The sequence below is a fragment of the Rattus rattus genome, chromosome 7 (genome assembly GCF_011064425.1).
Source record: "Rattus rattus isolate New Zealand chromosome 7, Rrattus_CSIRO_v1, whole genome shotgun sequence".
Taxonomy (NCBI): Eukaryota; Metazoa; Chordata; class Mammalia; order Rodentia; family Muridae; genus Rattus; species Rattus rattus.
The window spans coordinates 50438688-50460894 of NC_046160.1; the positions used below are offsets into that span (position 1 = coordinate 50438688).

Sequence of the window (22207 nt, forward strand, 5' to 3'; positions counted from 1 at the left end):
TTTGATATTTTCTCTCCTATAACTCTTCTCATAACTTGTCCACAACCCTCCCCACCCTTTTTGACTCTGTCTTTCTTTTTCTCTCCCTCTCTATTTTATCTGTCTCTCTGTCTCTCTGTCTCTCTGTCTCTGTCTCTCTCTCCATCTCTCTCTCTCTCTCTCTCTAACACACACACACACACACACACACAAAGAACCCAAACCAACAAGCATCAAAAATGAAAATAAAACAAAAATAAAAAAACAAGTAATCTTATCATAAAGAAACATCAAAACATACAAGCAAAAAACCAATAGGACTAAAAAATTGATTTGACGAAAAATAAAAATAAAATAAAATAATAAGCCCTGACAAAGAAAAGCAAAATGAAACAAAATGACAAATAGTGATATATATATATAGATAGATAGATAGATAGATAGATAGATAGATAGATAGATAGATAGAGATAAAGAGTCTGGCTTGAACGTATGCTTCCATCTTGCAGGGATAGTTCAGCTATTAAAGAAAGTCTAGGCTCACATAAAACTAACTTTTAGAAAGCAAATATACTTAGTCAATGCTAACAGACTTCTGTTCGTCCTATTTGTTAATGTAAATAGTTGCGAGAGTCCTTTCACATACAGTGTCGGTAGTTGAATATGGTGCAGCCGAGGCTCCCAAAGGCTGGTTCCCTTTGTGCAGCAGAGCTGTGCTGGAGAAACTGATCATGGAGGATTCCATGCTAGCAGCAGCAGTCAAAGTTAACGTTGGCTGCAAAAGCTAAACCCTCAGGCTGTTTATAATTAAAAGTAATATTAACTGTGTTACTTTTATGTATAATTAATTATTTTATATAATTTGACTTTGGTACTAGGACTCTAAAGCAAAATAAATATATAATTCTATAGATAGAAATTTTTCAATATGATTATTTTAGTGTCTAAGATAGCTAAATGATTTATTTTTCAGTTCATACTTGTGAATAAAATTGTGCACAAATAGTGTTTTAAGAAAAAGTGCATGTGTAGAGTGGACTTAAAAATGTTGTGTTAAACCAGAGTTTTCAGGGACTAAGCCACTACCCAAAGACTATACATGGACTGACCCTGGGCTCCAACCTCATAGGTAGCAATGAATAGCCTAGTAAGAGCACCAGTTGAAGGGAAGCCCTGGGTCCTGCTAAGACTGAACCCCCAGTGAACGTGATTGTTGGGGGGGGCGGTAATGGGGGAGGATGGGGAGGGGAACACCCATAAGGAAGGGGGGGGGATTAGGGGATGTTGGCCCGGAAACCAGGAAAGGGAATAACATTTGAAATGTAAATAAAAAATTCCCAATTTAATAAAGATGGAAGGAAAAAAATGTTGTGTTAATAACCATTTCTGCTTTAGTTTTTAAGTGTTTTACACAAACATTTTGTATGCCTTAATGTTTTGCCAAATCTATGCACTTTTAGCTGGAATATTTAAAAAAAAGAAATATGCACTCACACACGCATATGCACACACACCATCTCTGGTTTATTGTATCTAACAGATTTGGAGAAGGATTATCAAGTTTCTTGTAAAATATTCAGAGGAAACAAAAATTCGTGTCCTGATCCCACTGGGTCTTGTAAAGTGTCACCTCACTGGTTTCCCTGGAGAATCCTAGCTCGCCCCTCAGATTCACTTGCAGACAGGCAGGAAAAACACAGGGATCCTGTTGTGACTTATCTATTTTGCAAACTAAAGTAAATACTATTTATCTTTGCATGATTACTGGACTATCATGATGTTTTGGTTGGCTTTTAGTTTAAAATTATTTTCTTACCTTAAAACTACTTTTCTACTTTCTCATTCTATCAAATGCGTAGTTTTCAATGACTGAAGCTTCAATTCAGCATTAGTTCTTCGCTAATCATAGCTATCCTCTATCCATGGCTACTAAATGCTTCCAACATGCAGGCACTGTTCTAAAAGACTCACAAACTAACTTAAGTTCTACATTTGAGCTTAAGAAGCTAATAATGTATCCATTATTAAAAAATAAAAGGGGGAGCAAAAATATTCATAGGAGGAGATATGGAGACAAAGTTTGGAGCAGAGACTGAAGGAATGGCCATTTAGAGGCTGCCCCAACTGCAGATTCAGTCCATACGCATACAGCCACCAAACTGAGACAACATTGCTGATGCCAAGAAGTGCATGCTGACAAGAGGTGCATGCTGACAGGAGCCTGATACAGCTGTCTTCTGAGAGGCTCTGCCAGAGCCTGAGAAATACAGAGGTGTATGCTCACAGCCAACCGTTGAACTGAGAACGGGATCTCCATTGGAGGAACTGAAGGGGTTTTCAACCCCACAAGAACAGCAATACCAACCAACCAGAGCTCCCAGGGACTAAACCATCATCCAAAAATTACACATGGACAGATCCATGACTCCAGCTTCATATGTAGCAGAGGATGGCCTTGATGGGCACCAGTAGGAGGAGAAGCCCTTGGTCCTACTAAGGTCAGAACCCCTCACCCCCACCCCAGTGTATGGGAATGTCAGGGCTGGAAGGTGGGAAGGGGTGGGTGGTTGGGTGAGGAACACACTCATAGAAGAAGGGGGAGGGGTTGGATAGGGGGTTTATGGACGGGAAACCAGAAAGGGGGCTAACATTTGAAATGTAAATAAAAAAATAAATAGCCCATACGCAGCAGAGACTAGGCTTAAACTTTAAAGTCTATGACTTTAGCATCTTGGCTGAACAAGTATCTATGTGAACATTTTGCTATATTTAGTGTCATATTTTAATGGTGGCTTATCCAATCTGTTTTAATCTGAAATGGTAAACCATATTTAGGAAAGAATTTGTGTTCGTGTTAAAACAAGATGATACCAGAGACGTAAAAATACTGCGTGACGGTAGAGCTGTCTCATGAGCCCTTCAGCTCATTGGGGCCCATTTTCCCTTTTGAATTCAAAAGAGGTATTTTTTCATACACTATATTAGAAAATGTGGTTTTCCCTCCCAGAACCTCTCCATTTCCTCACCACTTTAACTTTATACCCCTTTCTCCTCTCTAAGAATACAGTTATCTAAGCTAATAATAATAGTAAAATTAATTAAGATAAAAATAAGACAAAACAACTAGTATAAAACAAAACAAACATAAAAAAATAAAGCCAGAGAAAATCACAAGACACACATGTTTTTATACAGAGAAATGCCTCAAAACCACAAAACCACAAATGATACCATATACGAAGAGAAAATTTTCTCATTTGTAAACCCAGAAAGCATAAAAATTAATTCATCAACCCTGTATCAAATTAATGTTTATTTGTTAAATCAGTATTTGTTAACCGAAAATACATATTTCTCTAATAGTTGATTTATGGTTATCATGTTATGATTTATCATGTGCCCTTATATAGGGTGAAAATTTAATGATTCCTAGTGAAATCCACTGACACTGTCTTACTACTAAAGGAAGAACCCAGGTAACTGGCATAGAATTTCCACTCTGATATTCAGTGATTTTTTTTTCTTCTTAGTGTCCATTTGCAATACCTAGAAATCTTTTAGAAGTCACCATTAGCAGTTTCTAGGTGTAGCCAATTAAAAGAATCTTCAACAATAAACAATATTTTGCATAGGTATGTCTTATACACTATTTATAACATAGTACATTCATATTTTTTGTTTACATAAAGTTCATAATGTATTGAAAATCCCATGATTTGCCGGGCCGGACTATGTGGGGAGAGGTTCTTTGAGGGCAGTGAGCAATTGTTAGATCTTAAATATTCTACAGTGCCCGAGGAAGCCTGTCACTGAGACCTTTATTTTGAAAGTGTTTGTTTCAGTTGAATTTGATCTGACATTAATGATCTATCTCAGAATATCAATGGCACTAAGGTTTAAAAAAATGCTTGTTTTGTGAAAAATACTCCTTCATTTGGTATAACATCTAACCGTTTACCTACAAATTTCTTGTCTCTTATTTTTGACATATGTATTTCATTGTGACATCATCAGAGGCATATGATGTCTTTTGATCATAATTACTCCTCATTCTTTTAGGTTTGTACTTTATACTGTTAACATGTTTGGCACTCTTATATCTGAGGATACCTAAAGACATCATTGCAGATACAAAGCATACACCACTATCCATTACTATTCCAACTGATTCCATGAGTTGTATACAAGAGCTTTGATAGACAATACACAGAAGCATTGAGCAATGCCTTCTTGCTTTGAAGCTGGAGTTCAGGTAAACTAATCACAGCAATTCTCCACAAGTAAAGCATCAGGAGAAAGTCCAGCAGTTTTGGAATCCAGTCTAGAGTACCAGAAACAAAGGCACATCAGGAAAATCCATATAAATCCAAAGCAGACACAAAGAATTTTTTCAATGTTGTTAGTATTGTAAGAATATAGTAAATATGCGATGAAGACTAGACAAAACGAGGACTCGCAATCATTAAATGAGAAAGCTGCACAGAGACATCTAACGATTAAGTTATGAAAGCAACTCTGGTCTGTGTCCCTCGCACACACGGGATTTACCAAGTTACTAAAAGAATTAGTACAAACTTTTCCAGAATGGCACTGCAAATTCATGTTTGTTGTCTTATGTCAAAAAAAAAGCTAAGTTTCTTATGGTCTATTCAGAGCTACAAAGAAGAAGTGTGAGGATATTCTAGCCAGCGCTAAGTAATTTACAGTCCTTAACTTGTGAAAATAGCTTCTACTGTCCCAGTCTCTCTGAAGATGCAGCAGTACCACATGACTCCACCCACTGGCTGACACAAAGCAGGATAGGAGGTGAATAGGGTTCATGGGCAGAGTACTGAATGCTCTTTGAATCTGTCAATATTTCTTCTCTCAGTAAAATGAACCAAGGGGAGCATTAGCTGGATTTACTTCAATGTCTGATTATGGTAGACAATGGTTGGCATCAAATTTACATTCAAGAGGATGAAACAAAGCATCCCTAAATGTAGTAGAATATTTAATATTTGAAAAAAGAAAGGCAGGGCTTGAGAATGTTCACAAGTGATGTCACTTTAAATTAATATGATGAGGGAAAATGGAATAGACTCTTCTATATCCGAAACAACTTCATGAGGGATTGTGTGGCCCACTGAGAGTCTTTTCCTTTAGTACAAGTCAATCATGCATGTTGTACACATGTATAGATGGATATTTGTAGTTGTATCTCTTCTGGTATGAATTTAATTGTGGGTATCTATTACCATGTTTTCCTACCTTTCTTTTTTTTTCTCTCCTTCTCATCTCTTCTTTCCTATTAGCTTCTTTCCTCCTCTCCTCCTCCTCCTCCTCCTCCTCCTCCTCCTCCTCCTCCTCCTCCTCCTCCTCCTCCTCCTCCTTCTTCTTCTTCTTCTTCTTCTTCTTCCTCCTCTTCTTCTTCTTCTTCTGCTATTTCATTCTCCTGTCTTAATTCCTGAATCCTGGGATTACCATAATCTTTGGCTTGTAACTAGAGTTGATATTTTTGTTGTTTCTTTGTTATTTATTTTTAATTATAGTCTCATTATTGAGCCCTGATAGCCTCCAGCTTTTGTCAAACCTGTGGCCTTATCCTCTTCAGAAGTTCTGGAATTATAGATGTGTGTCCTGACATCTGGGGAATTTTTAACAACATAATTGCAAAACATCTTACCCAGAAAATATATACTAATGTGAATTTTGAATTAAGCAATTTAAAACTTGTAATGAGAATAATCAGATATTAAATCTATGTCAAATTTTAATAAAATGATTATATATTATTTTGATACTTTTGATATTTTTTGCTGTTTTACTGAAATATTTTGCACTTAATATATTTGGGATTACAGCACTGTTAATAGAAATTTTTATCAATATATCTAATTCCTTGTGGATTTTACTTTATGTTTATGTCATAGAAAAAGGGCCATCGAGTTGCTTTCCTTCAATCAGAAGTCACTACATACGATCAAAATGAAAATGCTCACTTCATTGTTTAAAGTCAAGGAACTTTACAAAGCATGGGCAACAAAGGAAATAACACAAATATTCAGATTTACAATAACTCAGGGATGTAAATGGAATTATGGAATAGTTACTTTATTCATATTGTCCAAAATTCCTTTAACTGTAACCATCTTAAAATTACAAAAGAGACAGGAAGGAACAAGAAGCACTGTGCTATAATATTTCTGGTTTACTATTGGGATGCAATGAGGCCAAGGCAAGGTCGTTGTGTGCTCCAGGGAAGAAGCAATATCTAATGTGCAAGGGCATGGTTAGGTTTTAAAAAATGCAAATTGTGAATTGCTTGTTTTTAAATCTAATTCACTTATCAAATTTGTATTAGTTTAGGAACAAGCTTGTAATGTTTCTTTTGGAATTTCTCTCTGCCTCTGGCTTTCACATCCCTAGAAACATTCAAATTTGCCTTAATTCACTATTTCTTTTGGGTATGAGAATAGATAAATCGATGTTGAAATATTTCTGAAAGTCAGAATACTTTGTCACTCTAAACTCAAGTTCTTTCATTGTAAAATTTTATAGACATTGTTAGAATTACACGTTATATATTCATTATGTTTTTATTTCTTTTCTTACATTACCATTTTGTATCATGCATGAACCTATTGATCTTTTATATTACCTGTCTTAAAAAATTATGACCTTTGCACTAATTTTTATATTAGGTGGAAAATGTCACATGTAGAATAGTTCTAAACACTAGACAGAAATGATCCTTTGAAGGTAGAGTCAATCCCTCAGAGAAGTAGAACAGACTTCTCCAATTAGCATAGACTCAGTAGCCAAATGTTAAGAACCTGGGCCCGAAGACATAAGTCAATGTATCTTCAATGTAGCAAGAATGCTAAGGTGTGCCCACCATTGCATGAAAGTACCTGAAAGGAAAACTGTTATGGAATGCGGAGGTTGTGTTCATGGTGACAGAGAAAAAAGGTACTTTCCAGATTCCCCCGGCCCCCTCCACACCTACCATTTGGCAGAGGATGTGGGAGACTGGAGAACATAGAGCTTTGCCTTAGTTGAAACAGCTGTGAAACATATGGAGGCTGATGTAAAATCTGACAAACTTCCTACCCGTCACTCCAGCAAAGAATAGGCAGTAGGGAGATAATGGTGTGGGGCTTTGGATCAGCAAATAATAACTGAGAAGCATAAAGAAATAATTTGAATTCAAGATTATGGGAAACACGGTACAAAAGAAAGCATGCTTGTTTGTTTGTTTGTTTTAATGGAGGATTACGGGCACTGTGAGTTAACAGTCCTGCAGAATCATAGGTACCCATGAAAGTATTCAGTATATAGAGGGGCAGTGATGCTACTTAACTCAATTGTCTTTCTTTTCTAAGAAACAAATAGCTGTTCTTCGTGTTAACTTCAATTCAACGATGGTTTCTGCAATTACTAAAGATGTAAATATTCATAACTCACTTCCATTGGCTTGTCAGACTTCTCTTCCTTTTCAATTTGCTTTGGGATTCAGTCATTCCATAAATTGTTTGTGGATTGGAAGACTGAATTATAGCCAGATTTTTGCTTAAATCCAGTCACTAGCTATATAAACCTACTGTTATATATTTCTAGTCATAATGGCCGTACGCATAAACCCATCGCATGTTTTGTGTCTATGTGATGTATTTATGAAGTACTCTGGAATATCTCAAAAGCAAAAGGAGATCAATGTCAGAGAAAGAAAAATAAATACAAGTTAATAGGCTTTTCTCAATGTGGGCTTGTTCATTCATGCTTACACATGGGAATGTGTGAACTGTGAGTCACTCAAATTGAACTCCTCGTGAGAAAAAATTGCTGCTTTGTCGTCAGTTTCCAGAGTTGCTTATCTGAACGGAAAAGACCATTGTATCCATATAAATAATCACCAGCCAATATCTCAATGAGGGTAGCTGCAAGCTGGCAAAGCTCTTTTGATTTTTGTGAGCTTGAATAGTTTAGGAGGGACTTCAAAGCTAAACATTCCATGATGTGACTTTGTGGCCTGCCAGAATAGCCCATAGGGTGAAAAGTTGGTTACTTGGAAATTTTATTTAGATTATTCCAGAAGAGCTCAAAGCTACAACAGTGTGGCTACTGACAAAATATGTGGGTTAAAAACAAGTGTTTGGTGAACTCTAGTTTCTACTTGGAGCCAGGTATGTTAACATCATGTCCATATGCCTACCAATGAACTGCCAACTGTTATAAGTTCATTTACTTCCAGTGGCATCCTAAAGAGTAATGTGTCACAAAACATTCTTTGACCTGGATTGAAAACTCCTCCTTGACCAGCTTAGATGGGAATCCCAGCCAATACGGAAAGTAAGCGACAACTTGAAGAAGTGGTCAGAAGTAACGACCAGCCAGGGAAAGCTACTAAATGACCTATTACAGTAAAGGGAGTACCCAACGGGCCAAGATGTTGGTGAGAGCCCATTGCTATGGCTGCTGATCTGATAAAAACACATCTGGTCAACTTAGATTTGAGCAAGGGTCAACCCAGAATTATTTACCTTAAAATTTCCTCTCTAGTGGGTTTCCATTTTATTTCTGCAATGGTTTTCTGATGATGATTTGGTTTATTATATTATCACAGTACCATTTTAGAATTTCAAATTATGTTCATATTTTATAAATGTTTGAAGAACTTTTCCAATTATGTAATGAGTTACCAGAAAGTGCATATATATATATATATATATATATATATATAATTTGTAAATATCAATTAGAAGTGTCTGCTATTTGATGATTAAACTTTTGTTCAACAAAATGACAAAATTTAATGTATGATATTTGAATGAAAAGAGATAGGGAGAAAGAAGAGACCTATCTCACTCTGTCAGAGATGTGTGTCTCTGTGTGTGTGTGTGTGTGTGTGTGAGAGAGAGAGAGAGAGAGATCTGTTTTACTGGCTTTGTTCACTGTTGGTCATGTCTGGCAAAGCACTTGGAGAAGTAGTTATTCAGTAACTGTAAATAGTATGTTTCCAGACGTTTGCACGACTGTGTTAACACTTCTTGCATTTTCCCCCCAGATTCCCAGGAAGGAAATTACAAGTCAGAAGTGAACAGCAAACCTAGGAAGGAAAGAACAGCTTTCACCAAAGAGCAAATCAGAGAACTCGAGGCAGAGTTCGCCCATCATAACTATCTGACCAGACTGAGAAGATATGAGATAGCGGTGAACTTAGACCTCACTGAAAGACAGGTAAAGTGGGTGTCTTCGTTGCATGGATTTTTATTTCACTATAGCTCAGCCATTTTCTTTTACCGTTTGAATTATCCAGATTTATGATTTACTAATAACGATTGGAAGTCTTTATTATTCAATGATTAAACCTTTGTTCAGCTAAATGAAGAAACAATTTAAAAAGATATTTGAATGAAAGGTGCATTTGCTTAGTTTTAAAAAGGAATGCTCTCTGATGTTGATATTACTCTGTTTACTTTAAAAACACAGTTTGTTTTAAATAATGTGGGCAAATGGTGAACTACTTCCTGTGTTTATATTTAAGCGCTCCTCATTTGGTGTCATAAAAGGTTGGTTGTCTGTACAGGTCAGGATAGGCCATGTCCTGTTGCAATAGAACATTAACCTTTAAAACTAAATAGCATAAAAAAGTACCCAAACAACTCTTGATGGTTTATTTTCTACACGAGTTTTACAAATCCAGAGCTCTCTGTCCTTGGATTCTCGGCACGCGGTGCTGTTGCTAACCACAGGAGGTGATAAAGGATTGGCAGGTCCCTGACTTTGAAATGTGTTCATCTGGAAATGACTCCTACCTCTCCATTTACTCTCATTCATTTTGAAATAGTCAGGGTTGTACCATATGCTCAAAAGGCAGGGTAGTGGTTGGCAGCAAAAATACATAGATCATTAGAAAATACTCTCTATTAATCAAAACACTTTAAAAAGATGCTCTTTTTCTAGGAATTCAATAGTCTGCTATCGACTCAAAGAATACCTTGAGCAGTAATGATCCATGTGTTCAATTAACAAGAGCAAAATGAGATAAATTGCTTTATAGATAGATGCCTTTACTGGATTTTATTTGGATGGAAAATAACTTGCTCTGTGAGCCCTCAGAGAGTAGCCCCTGTATAAATGCATGTTTACCCTGGGAGAATGCAGCCTGCAGATGGTTAACAGCCTGGCTAGTTAGAGTAACATCCCCGAAAGGCGAATGCAAACATCTTCAGGAACAGTGAAATGATACCAGGCGCTATTAGGGCAAGAGTTTTACTTCCTCTCTCACTGTACATTCCTCCTCCAGAGGTCCCACTGGGTCCAGGAAAATACCAACAGGGTGTGGACAAATGACTGCATGCCTTACGATAGCAAGTAATTTTATCTAATTTCTTAAATCATATTCTTCCTTTCTGCTAATTTTTACATTTCAGCTTCTGTGGGTTATTTGTGGTTAGAGAAAATATACAAAGGGAAACTTTCATGTGGTTTTATTTATTGGCAGTTCATATTTTATTAAATATTATGGCTGGGTCCTGAGCTCTGGAGTACGACAGTTTCTTTGCCTGAAGCGCACACAAAGTTTCCTCTGTGAGTGTAGCATTTGGCACTTCAAGAAGCAGAATCCAAATCTATATCCTCAGGGAGCTGATTTCCTTTTATGTGTTCATCTGGGAACAGAAAATTAAAGAAGGGGCAAAATTACACATTAGTTTGTGTAGAAACCATGGATTCCAGGAAAGACCCCCATGTTTTAAAAAATTGGAAACTCGGGTTGACATCCCGTCTACACAATGATGGATATAGTACTGAGCTCTCGCCAAGAGCAAAAGCAAAACTCTCTGCTTATTCATAGTGATGGCCTATCATCTTTTACCATCTGGTCAGAGAAAACCATACTTGCCTAAGAGCAAACTAATTTTAAAAGAGGCTCTGTAAACTAACAGAAATGTGGAAGGCATTTTCAATAATTGTTCTTTTTTCCTAACTGACTTGATGTATTGAGTTATATGCAACAACTATGTAGGTATCCTATTTTAAATCATACTTTTCCAATATCGCTTTAATTTCAAGTCGGCTTGCTTTTTCAGTGTAATAAACTATCTCAAATATTAATGCAAATTCACAAACAGCCCCAAGTTTATTTACAAGTTTGTGTATTTAGGTTTTTGAATGGTTTTCCCAGCATTCCTTATACCCATCCCAGAACTGCAGTCTTTGATCCAGTGCTAAATACTGCCTGAAGCTATTCTGAGACAGTTGTTCTTCTAATCAGCTAACCCAGGGTTCTTCAGAGTGGCACAAATGCTCCCAGGAAAACAATGAGAAGAAACTTCACCCTGTAAGGGTTCCTTAAGCTTCTGTTTATCCCATATTTACCAGTGTCTCCTATTCAAAGCCATCCTTCCAATCAAGCTTACAGAAAAGACTCTTTAGAAGTCATTCTGGGGTATGTTGGCAATGGTCTTACAAGAAAACCAGAAAATAAAAATAAATAAGTAAACAGACAAAAAGTCCTGGAGAAATACTCAAGTTCTCAAATAATTAAAAACTTGTGATTGTGCATTTTGTTTCCTATTCTGCCCATCTCTTCCGGCAGTTGTGAGTTAACTGAAAAGATGATATGCTCATGAGAATTTGAATTCTTAATACTAATTCTAGAGAAACGTTTTCAGAAAATGCGAAATTTCGAATGAAAAAAAAAGTTAAAGAATACTTAGGTTTGAGCACTAAAAAGTTGGTTTTCATACATTAGTAGAATCTATTTGGGGCACAATTGGAAGGAGGCATGTTTCTCTCTCTTCTTATCCACCATGGTGGAAACCAAAGGAATTTCAGCAGACACTGAACAAGACAGCTACGTGTTAGGGGCTTCCTATTCGTAGCGTGTTGGATCAATCCATTGGTAAAACAAATATTTGTTGAGCTGGGTGCTAGAAAGAAAATCCTGTCAAAAAAAGTTAGAGTCACTGCTGTCGCCCACAGGATGGGAAAGGTGAACACATGTTAACAGTGGCAAAGGTTGGCGAATTTAACTGTGGACTTGGAGGAGAGCGTTTCAAGTTGTACCGGATATAAAGACCTTATTCCTATACAGTTATGTTTAGCTACTGTGTGAAATTACTAAATTTTAGAAATGTAGTTTTGCTTCATGTGATGGATTTGTTATGCTGAATTCATCAGAATAAAGCACCACCGAGTTTCAATAATCACCTTCCTATTCTTGCAGACCTAAAGGCATTTTTTTTTTCTAAAATGTTAGGGAGTCATTCCCAGTGAAATATTTTTGATGTTTAATTTTGGACCTTGGGTTTTTTAATGTCATAGCCATAGACTCATAAGATACCATTCATAGTGGTGGCCTACTAAGTCATGTTACTTAACATTGGATGAAACGTTTCTCAGTTTATTTGTACATGCACAGCAAAATAAGATAGACCAGATTACTCAAACCACCTAAATTTATTTCTTACCATTTCAGAAAATTAGAAGTTCAGGATCAAAGTAACGCAGGGGGTGAGGGTGGGGCAGGCTTCTTCTCACTCTGACTCTATATGGCTGAAGGTAGCTCTCTGAAGTTACCACTAATGTTAATCTGAGTAATGGGACGTTATTCATATGAGAAGTAATTACCTTTATGGATTAATATTTCAAAGACCCTACTTCTAATGTCATCGTATTGAGCATATTGAGGATTTCTACATATGACTCGGGGAGAGCAACTGTTCAGGCTACAATATAAATACCCTGTTGCATCGATAGTGCTGAGTTTCAGCAAAATGAATTGACTGTGCAATTCACATCTTGACCTACATATTCTCACAGACCTTCGTTTTAATTGTGCCTTCCTGCCTTTTACAAGAATTAGTTTTATGTATTTTATTTTAAAATAAAATTGAGAAAAGTAGCTAAGGTATGCACGTTAAAAACATATCTAATCATACATTGTTTAATATTTATCCTAATTTTAATAGCCTTTATTAAATGTAAATATTTTCTTGATTTTGATAGAAGCTTTCATTACTTAAATACAGATAAATAACTCACTATAATAGGTGGAGAGAAAACTGTAATATTTAGACTCATAGAATTATTTGGAAAAATAGTTATTGATTTTCTAAAACCTACTATGCAATCAGGTAAACCGTGCTTTAAGATTCATTTTTTCTGTGATTGCCTATAAAATGTGTCCTTGTGAGGTAGATAGAGTATTAAAGATACTTTTGCTATAGTTATGTCATTGATTCTTATTTGTGCCACATGTTATAAACAGATACATGGATGTTTTATAAGGATTTTCTCTTAGAAAAATGTGAGATATTTTAAATGCTAAAACATCTCTCAGTAAGTTAATTTCATAGTTCCTACCTGAGAAGCAGTTCCTAACAGAGTTTCATATTTACACACACACACACACACACACACACACACACACACACACACACACACACTTGTCTTCCATAATTAAATATCATGGAACTCTATAGTCCCACGGAGTATAGATTTTGCAATTATCTTTCAATTATTTTCAGCAAGAACAAGCAGGCCTACTTTCCAATGTGATTTTATTTGACAAATAGCTCTTAGATAAAATTATTTTATATGATATAAGAATGGAGACCTTAGCACAAAGTTGTACTTCTCTTTCATAATGTTGCTTTGTAGGGCAGTGATACGTTTAGTAATCCTACCGGTTCTAACTTAGAGCTAGCAGTTCCTAACATAACCTCCTGTCTTCTTCCAGATCAACAGTAGCAGGGCTGTTTGGGACTTTTTACAGATCCAACATAAAGATTCCCCATATCAAAAGTATTTGAAGCTATAAATTATTGTTCTTGGTTTTGGTCTCTATCCAGATAAACTTCCCGTCAGACTTTTACTATCTTTTAGAGGAAAGAAGGGAGACAGCATCAGTAGGGGTGAACTAAAGTACTGGAAATGAGACTTTTTATAGAGTATAGGGAATCAAATGCAGGAGTAGAGATATTTCCACTTCGCAGAGCGAACAGAGGTTCAATATTGCAGTCTTGTAAAGGAGCTGGAATTGTTCAAGTCAACACATTGAATTCATGGCCTCTCTGCTGAGATATGAGAAAATGCCACCTACTTGAATTAGGTTCCAATAGTGGAAGTGAGGAACATTCGATTTTCTTTGTTACTCATAAATCATTAATAGCATAATGATGGGTATTTCCAAAATACCGATACATTTTTATTAATATAATTATTATCTTTTGTATCATACATACAATTTTTAGTTCTTTTTTATGTATATCAGTTATTTTAAAAGGCCAGACATGAATTGATCTCAACTAGAGCAGTGGTTCTCAGCCTGTGGGTTATGACTAGACTGAGAATTGAATGATCATTTCAGAGGGATCACCTAAGACCATCAGAAACACAGATATTTACATTACAATTCATAAAAGTAGACAATTACCAGTTATGAGGCAGCAACAAAAATAATTTTGTGGTTGGGAGTCACCACAACATGAAGGAAGTGTTAAAGGGTGGCAGCGGCAGGAAGGTTGAGAACTACTAAATGAGGAAAGTGACCGTGGATGGAGTGGAGTAACCGTGGTAAGTGTGGTACTTTAAAGGGGATTTTTATTTACAAATTAAGAAGCACATCTTTTAATTCTTCAGGATAAGGAAGGTCCACATAAATTAACCAAAGTATTAATTTAGTTAGGTTGAGCCTAGTAAGTCGTCAATAGTATATTTTCTTTACCTTCCTTCATTTTAGATTTAGGTTTTACACAGATGATGATTAGCGGTAGCTTTTATCATATTTAGTATACGTACTAGGGTTTTGCAGTGTGTGTTTTTGTGTGTGTGTGTGTGTGTGTGTGTGTGTGTATGTGTGTGTGTGTGTATGATGCAATTGTGTTCACGAGTTACTGAGAAGGCGTTCTGTTTCTTGCTTCTCTGGAAATTTGTTTCTCACTCATTATGTGGCTTGACAGTGGACAAAAAGAGCTAAATTTACTTTGTTCAAAAATATGAGAGAGTAAACTTCTCTGATACATTAGTATGAATGAATCATAAGATATGAACAGAGAAAATACAGGATTCAGAATAAAAATTACAGAGTCAGAAGTTCATAAGCTCTGTGCCAAAGTATCTGGGGAGCAGGACTCTAGGCTTCAGCCTTACACCCATTTAAACCCTCTTCCCACATTTTTGCACCCTAACCAGCAACAGCACAGAGCACAGACAGTTACTAATGCAAGATGGGCAAGGCACACTCTTTTAACTAGGTTAACTTCGTCCCAACAAAATGCAGAAAGATAAATCCTTTTCTTTGTCTTTCTTTTTAATTTAATTTTTTTGTGGTTCCAATTGTCTAGTTTAGGTGCTGATGGCACCACTGACCAACTGGTTGGTGCCTCCTCAGAGCCTTTTGATTCTGTGTGCATCCAATTAACTATCTTGGCCAAATTCAATCACTAGGAATTGCACTATTAAGTTTAAAATTGAATTTCTGAAATATTCTTTGAATAGCTTCTCTTAATAAAGATGTGCTTTAATCTCTGTTAGATAATAAATATGCCATTTGAGTTGTCCAGATAATAAGGAAAATAGAATATTAACTCCACAAATGCTATTAGAAGACATCTGGAGAGGGCACTGAAATTTTCAGTTTTGATGCACATACTTAGTATTTTGCCTGTTTTTCTCTTCAAAAGACAGACATTTGTAGTACTATATAAACATGAATCATGATATATTGACATTTCAGCCATCAGCATGCCTGTAGGTACCTTGGAAGTTAACTGCAAATTCATATTTAATTTTGCTTCCTTGTGGCATACTGTGGACCAAGGGGACAATTGTGCATACAGAGTTGTCATGAAGATAAGTTAACAAACCAAGTAAACAGCTGGGAGTCAGTATTTCATCAATGATGCAGAATATTCTAAGACAGAGCTTCATATGGACAATATATTCACATAAGATAAAAAAAAAGTTATGATTTTGAAATTTGGACTTGGTGGTACATGACTGACATCCCAGTAATTGGATGACTAGTGGAATAGGATTAAGAGTTTGCAGCTAGTCTGAGTTCCATAGTATATTAAAGGACAGCCTCAATGCAGAGTGAGACCTTGTCTCAAAATAAAAGAAAAAACAACAAAAATCAAACAATAGAAATGATTTCTGAAACAATCATAAAGTATTTTTGGTTGTTTTCTTTTATGATATTGGTCAAGGATGGTCATACAAATTTTTGTTTGATTATCCAGGTAATTTAAATATTATTTTTTCTCAAGTATGAGATAACAAAGAAATGTGATAAAATAACTCAAAAAGTAAAGACTATGATTAAGTACTTATATTAGCTATGACCACTGCCAACTACACTCTGCAGTAGTTTTTGTTGTTGTTGTTATTGTTCTGAAAAGTTTAACTGTTTTCCTTCTTTTTCTTAAGAACTTACAAAGAGAATATAAGATTTGGTTCATATTATTTTAACTAACATTCTTCTCATTACTCCCTTTCTTAGGGTAAGGGATTGAATTTTTATTTGAATTGTTAGGTCATATATTATGTTAGCTTGAAGAGAAGAAAATGTGAAAAGCTCTCATTTGCGTAGCACTTTCCAGAATATGTAGCAGAATAAAAATACAATTTACTCAAGGTACTGATAAAATAATATAAGTTCATAAACCTCGGATATTCTGATTAAATTATTCGATTTTGGATTTCATTTGTGTGCAAAATTATTGAAAAAACATTTTTAGAAGCTAGGATTCTACTCTTTGTGTCTCAAACAGAAACTAAAAAGAGGAACAAGATCACCTAAAACAAGATCACCAAAAAAAAAAAAAAAGTAAGATTTCAGAAGAAAAAAGACATTTTTTTCAAGTAATTTTGGGGTATGGCAACACAGCCAGTAGACTCTGCAGATAGGGCCCAGTGCCCTTCCCTCTACTCCTGAGTAAATGAAACTCTCACTAGAAATTATCAATAGCAACAGCTACAACAGCAAACAGTAAAGGACAATCCTTAAATATGAATCTAACACACTCTCATACATAAAAAAGCTCCAATGACAGTCAGTGATGAATGTATTATTTAAAAATATCTTCTATAAATTAGAAAAAAATGTTTTAAAATAATTTTAAACAATGTGTTTTAGTTATCCTCAGTCCTTCTATCTTTCCAGATCCACTTTTTAGGCTCTATTTACCCAACTTTGTGTCCTTTTAAACACACACACACACACAGACACACACACACACACACACACACACACACACACACACACACACACCTTTCAAGACAAAATATTTCTGTATATGTGGCCTTCTGCCAGGGCCTATTTAGCTTATCACAAGCTGCACTCTTAGAGGAAATTGTCTCCCTCTCTGAGAAGTGATCACTTGCTATGGGTAGCTCAACTCCACTTTCCATGTTGGTATTTAGCTGGTCTTATGGTTGCACAAGTCTTATACATGCTGTCAAAATCATTGTGTGCTACTGTGTTAGAGGGCACTGTTTCCTTGTAGTTAACCCACAACTTGTGTCTCTCAAATGCTTTCTCTCCACTATTGGGCAATGAACCATGAGCCTTGGGAGTGCATGGTATATACTCCATTTAGGGTTGAGTATTCTTCAGTCTTTGGTTTTCTTTACGATGATATGGTGAGGGTCTGGGTGTTAATCACTATCCACTGCACACGATCTTCTGATGAGGTTTGAGAAATGCATTGTCTATTGTTACAACAGTAAATCATTAGGAGTTGGCCTTGGTCAATACACAGCAACTCAAATATGAACCTCTCTCTCTCTCTCACTCTCTTAAAATAAAATGACAATGTAACACATAGGAAATAATGTCCTATTCGCAACATTCCTTTCATTTTAAACTATATATTTTATACCATCAATACAGGAACATTACAATTTTCTCCTTAAAAAAGAAATGGAAAGATTTAAGGGATCTTAGCCCTAAATAATCTTGAAGTACTCGCTTTCATGCTCTTAGATAGATGTAAATTGAGACAGAAAGAAGTAATTTTCCTCCATCCCCAATCTCTGTCTCTCTCTGTCTCTCTCTCTAGCTGTCTCTCTTTGTCTCTCTGTCTCTCTGTCTCTCTCTCTGTCGCACACACACACACACACACACACACACACACACAGAGGAAGGGGGAGGACAAGAGAGATGCACACACACAGAGGAAGAAAAGCTCAGTACAGATTCCAGTTGCACTGGCGCAACATACAATGTCAGCTTGCAAAGGTGATTATCTAGAGTAGTAGTGTAATTACCTACAGGAACTATGCTATAGGAAAGTAGTCTGGTATTTACAAACTTAATTAAGTCAAGAAGGTGAATGGTGGTAATTATATTAATGGAGTTCCCATATTTCACACACATTCCTGTTTTATATCTTGAATAAGAGTTTGAAATATAGCATGAACCACAGGAGAGAGAATAAAAGGCAGCACAGAGAACCCATGAGGCCCAAGGTTACAGCACACACTCTTCTTTCCTTTTGTGTATTATGACTTTTACTAAAGTCACTTAACCTTTGACAGTCTCACTCTAAAATTAAAGTAATATTAAAAATAGAGAAAGTATTATAAATAATGTATAAATAGTATCTAGAGTCAAGCTGTCTGTATCCCTGAACTTACTGACAGGCAATTACTTATATTTTGGTTAGTAAATTGTAATAATATGTGAATGTCTTAGTGATAACTATTAAATCAAAACCTTTTTTGCTGTCCTTCTGATTCTGTATTGTTAAATGGATTAATATGTGCATGGGTAAAATATAATACATGATTCCAATTAGTACTTAAAGTGACATACATGAAAGGCTGGATCTGTGAAGTATCTAATAATTGATTATGCAAACATTTGAAAACAGTACACTAGCTTCAGTGAAACAGTGTACTGTCCGAACATCTTTGAAAGGTGAACACTCTTCTCTTGATTTCTCTGTAGCACTGTGTTAGTATAAATTGAGAGTGTGATAAATGTTCCAATGTCAGGTATTTTTTTCTATCAGATATGAAAAAATATATTTGTCAGAAATACAGGAGTTAGTTTGTTGATGACATAACTCAGTATAAATGGTGGCCTTGAGAAGGGGCTAGACTATTATAAAAAGTGGCCCAGAGTAGCTTCCAAAAGAAAATCTATAAAATACAGAAATTAATTGTAAAGAGTTGAATTCAAACCAGGAAGGAGAAATATCCAACAAAAGAACAAAGCAATCCTAAGCACGATGATGCTTCCCGTTAGCAGTGACTCCAAAAATGCAAAAAGGGCATGGTAAGTGGTCCTATTATTAGAAAAAAAATGCCAGCAAATCTAGGTCTTGGGAAATATGTTAATCAATGTGGATTCATGACCTAATCAGTAAAAAAGCTAACCGAAAGAAACTTTCTTTTGGTACTGAGGTGGATTGTCACATTGTTCTCTTGAGTCCTTCCAGGACGTTTCTGGGTATTCACCCAGGGGGGTAGTAAGGTAAATACTGAGGAATTTTTACTGTGGCTGCATTCTTAGGCAATTGTTAAATGATATTTCCTAAGTTAGATGTTATTAAATGTTAGAGCAGAAAGAAGACCGGTAAAGTTAGACTTCCTGGAAAGTATCAGGACGCTAACTGTGCTGGGTCCCGCAGACGGTCCCCACTTTAGCAGCGGTGGGCCTGAGACTCTTCTTCACGAGTTTTATTGGGACATCATTCTATATAAATCAAGGAGCTTCTGGGCCTCTCCTGAGGTGAATTATGATTTTTCTTCCATTGACCTGAGTGGTGTGTTGAGAAATAATGCATGCCTTTCCAAGTTAGGGGACGTTCATATAGTGCCCTTTGAGAGGCAGATTTATAAGTAGATAAACTTGCAAATTATTCTATGGTCAAGGTAAAGATGAATTTCAGAGAACGTGTAAACTTTGACAGAGATAAATATAAAATTTTCTTTGATTGATAGAGAAAATTCACTCCAATGTTTTTGGGTAAGCTTCCTCACCTATTGGTAACTTTGTGTCCTGTGTTGGAATTTATGATAATTCTTTTTATATACTAAGGATTTCCCATTACTACGCACATGCAATCTGGCTCAATGCAATCCTCCATGGTTTTTATAATAACTGCATCGTGCTATCTGTGTGCAGGCACTTGAGGAACTAGGTTCTATTGCCTTTGTTGACTTACTTATTCCCTTTATTTTTTGAAGGTGAAAGTGTGGTTCCAGAACAGGAGAATGAAGTGGAAGCGGGTCAAAGGGGGACAACAAGGAGCTGCAGCCCGAGAAAAGGAACTGGTGAATGTGAAAAAGGGAACACTTCTTCCGTCAGAGCTGTCAGGAATTGGTGCAGCCACCCTCCAGCAGACAGGGGACTCACTAGCAAATGACGACAGTCGCGATAGTGACCACAGTTCTGAGCACGCACACTTATGATACATACAGAGACCAGCTCCGTTCTCAGGAAAGCACCATTGTGATGGCAAATCTCACCCAAACATCGTTTACATGGCAGATGACTGTGGCAGTGTTGCTTAATATAATTAAACGCAGGCATCTCAAGTCTGTTTCTCATGATTGATAGAAGGTTTACACTAAGTGCCTCTTATTGAAGATGCTTCCACAGTGAAATTGGAGAAAGCGAACGTATTCTAAATATACTTGTTCCTATATATGACAGAGAGGGAGATGAATGTTTGCTTTGGCTTGCACTGAAAATTAAATTGCTACCAAGAGCAAACTCGGTAAGACATTTTGACTCAAGTTGTCTCCAGAGTGAAGATGTTATAGAAATGCTTTGAACATTCCAGTTGTACCAGGTCATGTGTGTGACACTGGGCAGGTATTTGCTTTTGCTTGCACTGAAACTTAAACTGCTATCAAGTTAACCCATGAAATAGTTTATCTTGAACAGCCACAGTGCCTGAAATCACCAAGTGGATATAAAATGAACTGAAATTCTGTATATATTACTCCTAAGTCATTTTCCTGTCTTCACTAATTTTAGCAAATGCATTCATATTAGCTGATGAAAATAGGCTTTCCCGTGGACAAATACAGCCAGCTTCTTGTATTTTTATACATTTTTTTGTCAGTCAGAGAGAATCAGTATGTGCTTACTTGTGTTCAAGTAGAGGAAATGCAGTAGAGTCTGATAGGACATATTCTTGTACCACAGACAAAACAAATCTTCTGTTGCATTGACTATCAACTGCTGCAGATACATTAGAGAACACTCCTAGCCCCCCCTCCAGCCTCCCTCTGTTATCGCTCGAAAAACATTAGGATCATAGGCAAGTCAGTTACCTTGCCAAATGAGTCTTGTGTGGCAGATGTCTGATCTTGTATCTTTAAACTGTTAATGTGTATGGGTCTGCTTCAGTTAACAGGGAAAAAGATTTCTTCCTCATTGTTTATGATACAAAACCCAAGTGCCAAACAAAGCTAGTTCTTCAAGGGAATAGATGAGAAACTGAATGTCTGACAAGTAGACTCAGCGAAAATACATTATTTTTCAGAGGCTGTGTATTCCTGCAGTACAAGTCTTTGTATTTTGTAAAAAAAAAAGTTAAATAAATGATCTTTAAAATAATTATTGTCTTCTTACTGGACTTCATTGAGTTTAATAGATTTATTCTTTTATGTGTAACCAAGGCTGGTCTAGATATCATTAGGTAATTCAGCTTGGCACTCTCTTCCCAGCAATCTCCTGTCTCAGCCTTTCAGGTGCTGGAATTATAGGTTGGATCCACCATGCCAAATTAATTTTAGTAGATTTTAAAAAGGTAGATACTTAAGAAGAATCTGAATTGTTTGTTTCTGTGTAAATCTAAGTGGATATGAGTAATGAAATAATTAAGATTCATCATTTCTGAAGTTTTTATTATGGCATTAAGTTTGTAAGAACAGGCATCTACTAAGCATAGTTGGGTAAATGAAATAGAAATACATTTCAATAGCGATGGATAATGCATTAGTCCAACACTTTTACTTTATACTTATCTAACTTTCAGTATTTAGTGTGAAACCCAGAGACTCATCCGTGCTAGATATGTCCCCTACTATTGAGCCGTGTGCAAACAGATGTTTCACATTCATGATCTCTAGCTTTAGTGTGAAATACGAAGTGAACAAATGAAAGGGAACCACCAATTCTAAAGGACATTGCTGACAAAAGGAAAAAAGAAGCCTTACTGTACAGTTAGTGCCACATTTGAGAAAGTATAAGTATATTGGATGACAAAACCCCATTATC

General features: G+C 36.2%; 1 protein-coding gene across 1 annotated transcript in view; it reads left to right on the forward strand.

Moving 5' to 3' along the window:
• The window catches only part of Meox2 (mesenchyme homeobox 2), a 61478-nt gene extending 39947 nt beyond the window's left edge, over window positions 1-21531 (forward strand). The window contains exons 2-3 of the mRNA XM_032908666.1: window positions 9026-9198; window positions 20164-21531. Of these exons, the coding sequence (XP_032764557.1) occupies window positions 9026-9198; window positions 20164-20388 (398 nt within the window). The 3' untranslated portion in view covers window positions 20389-21531. The remainder of the gene's footprint in view (window positions 1-9025; window positions 9199-20163) is intronic.
• The last annotated feature ends 676 nt before the right edge of the window (window positions 21532-22207 follow it).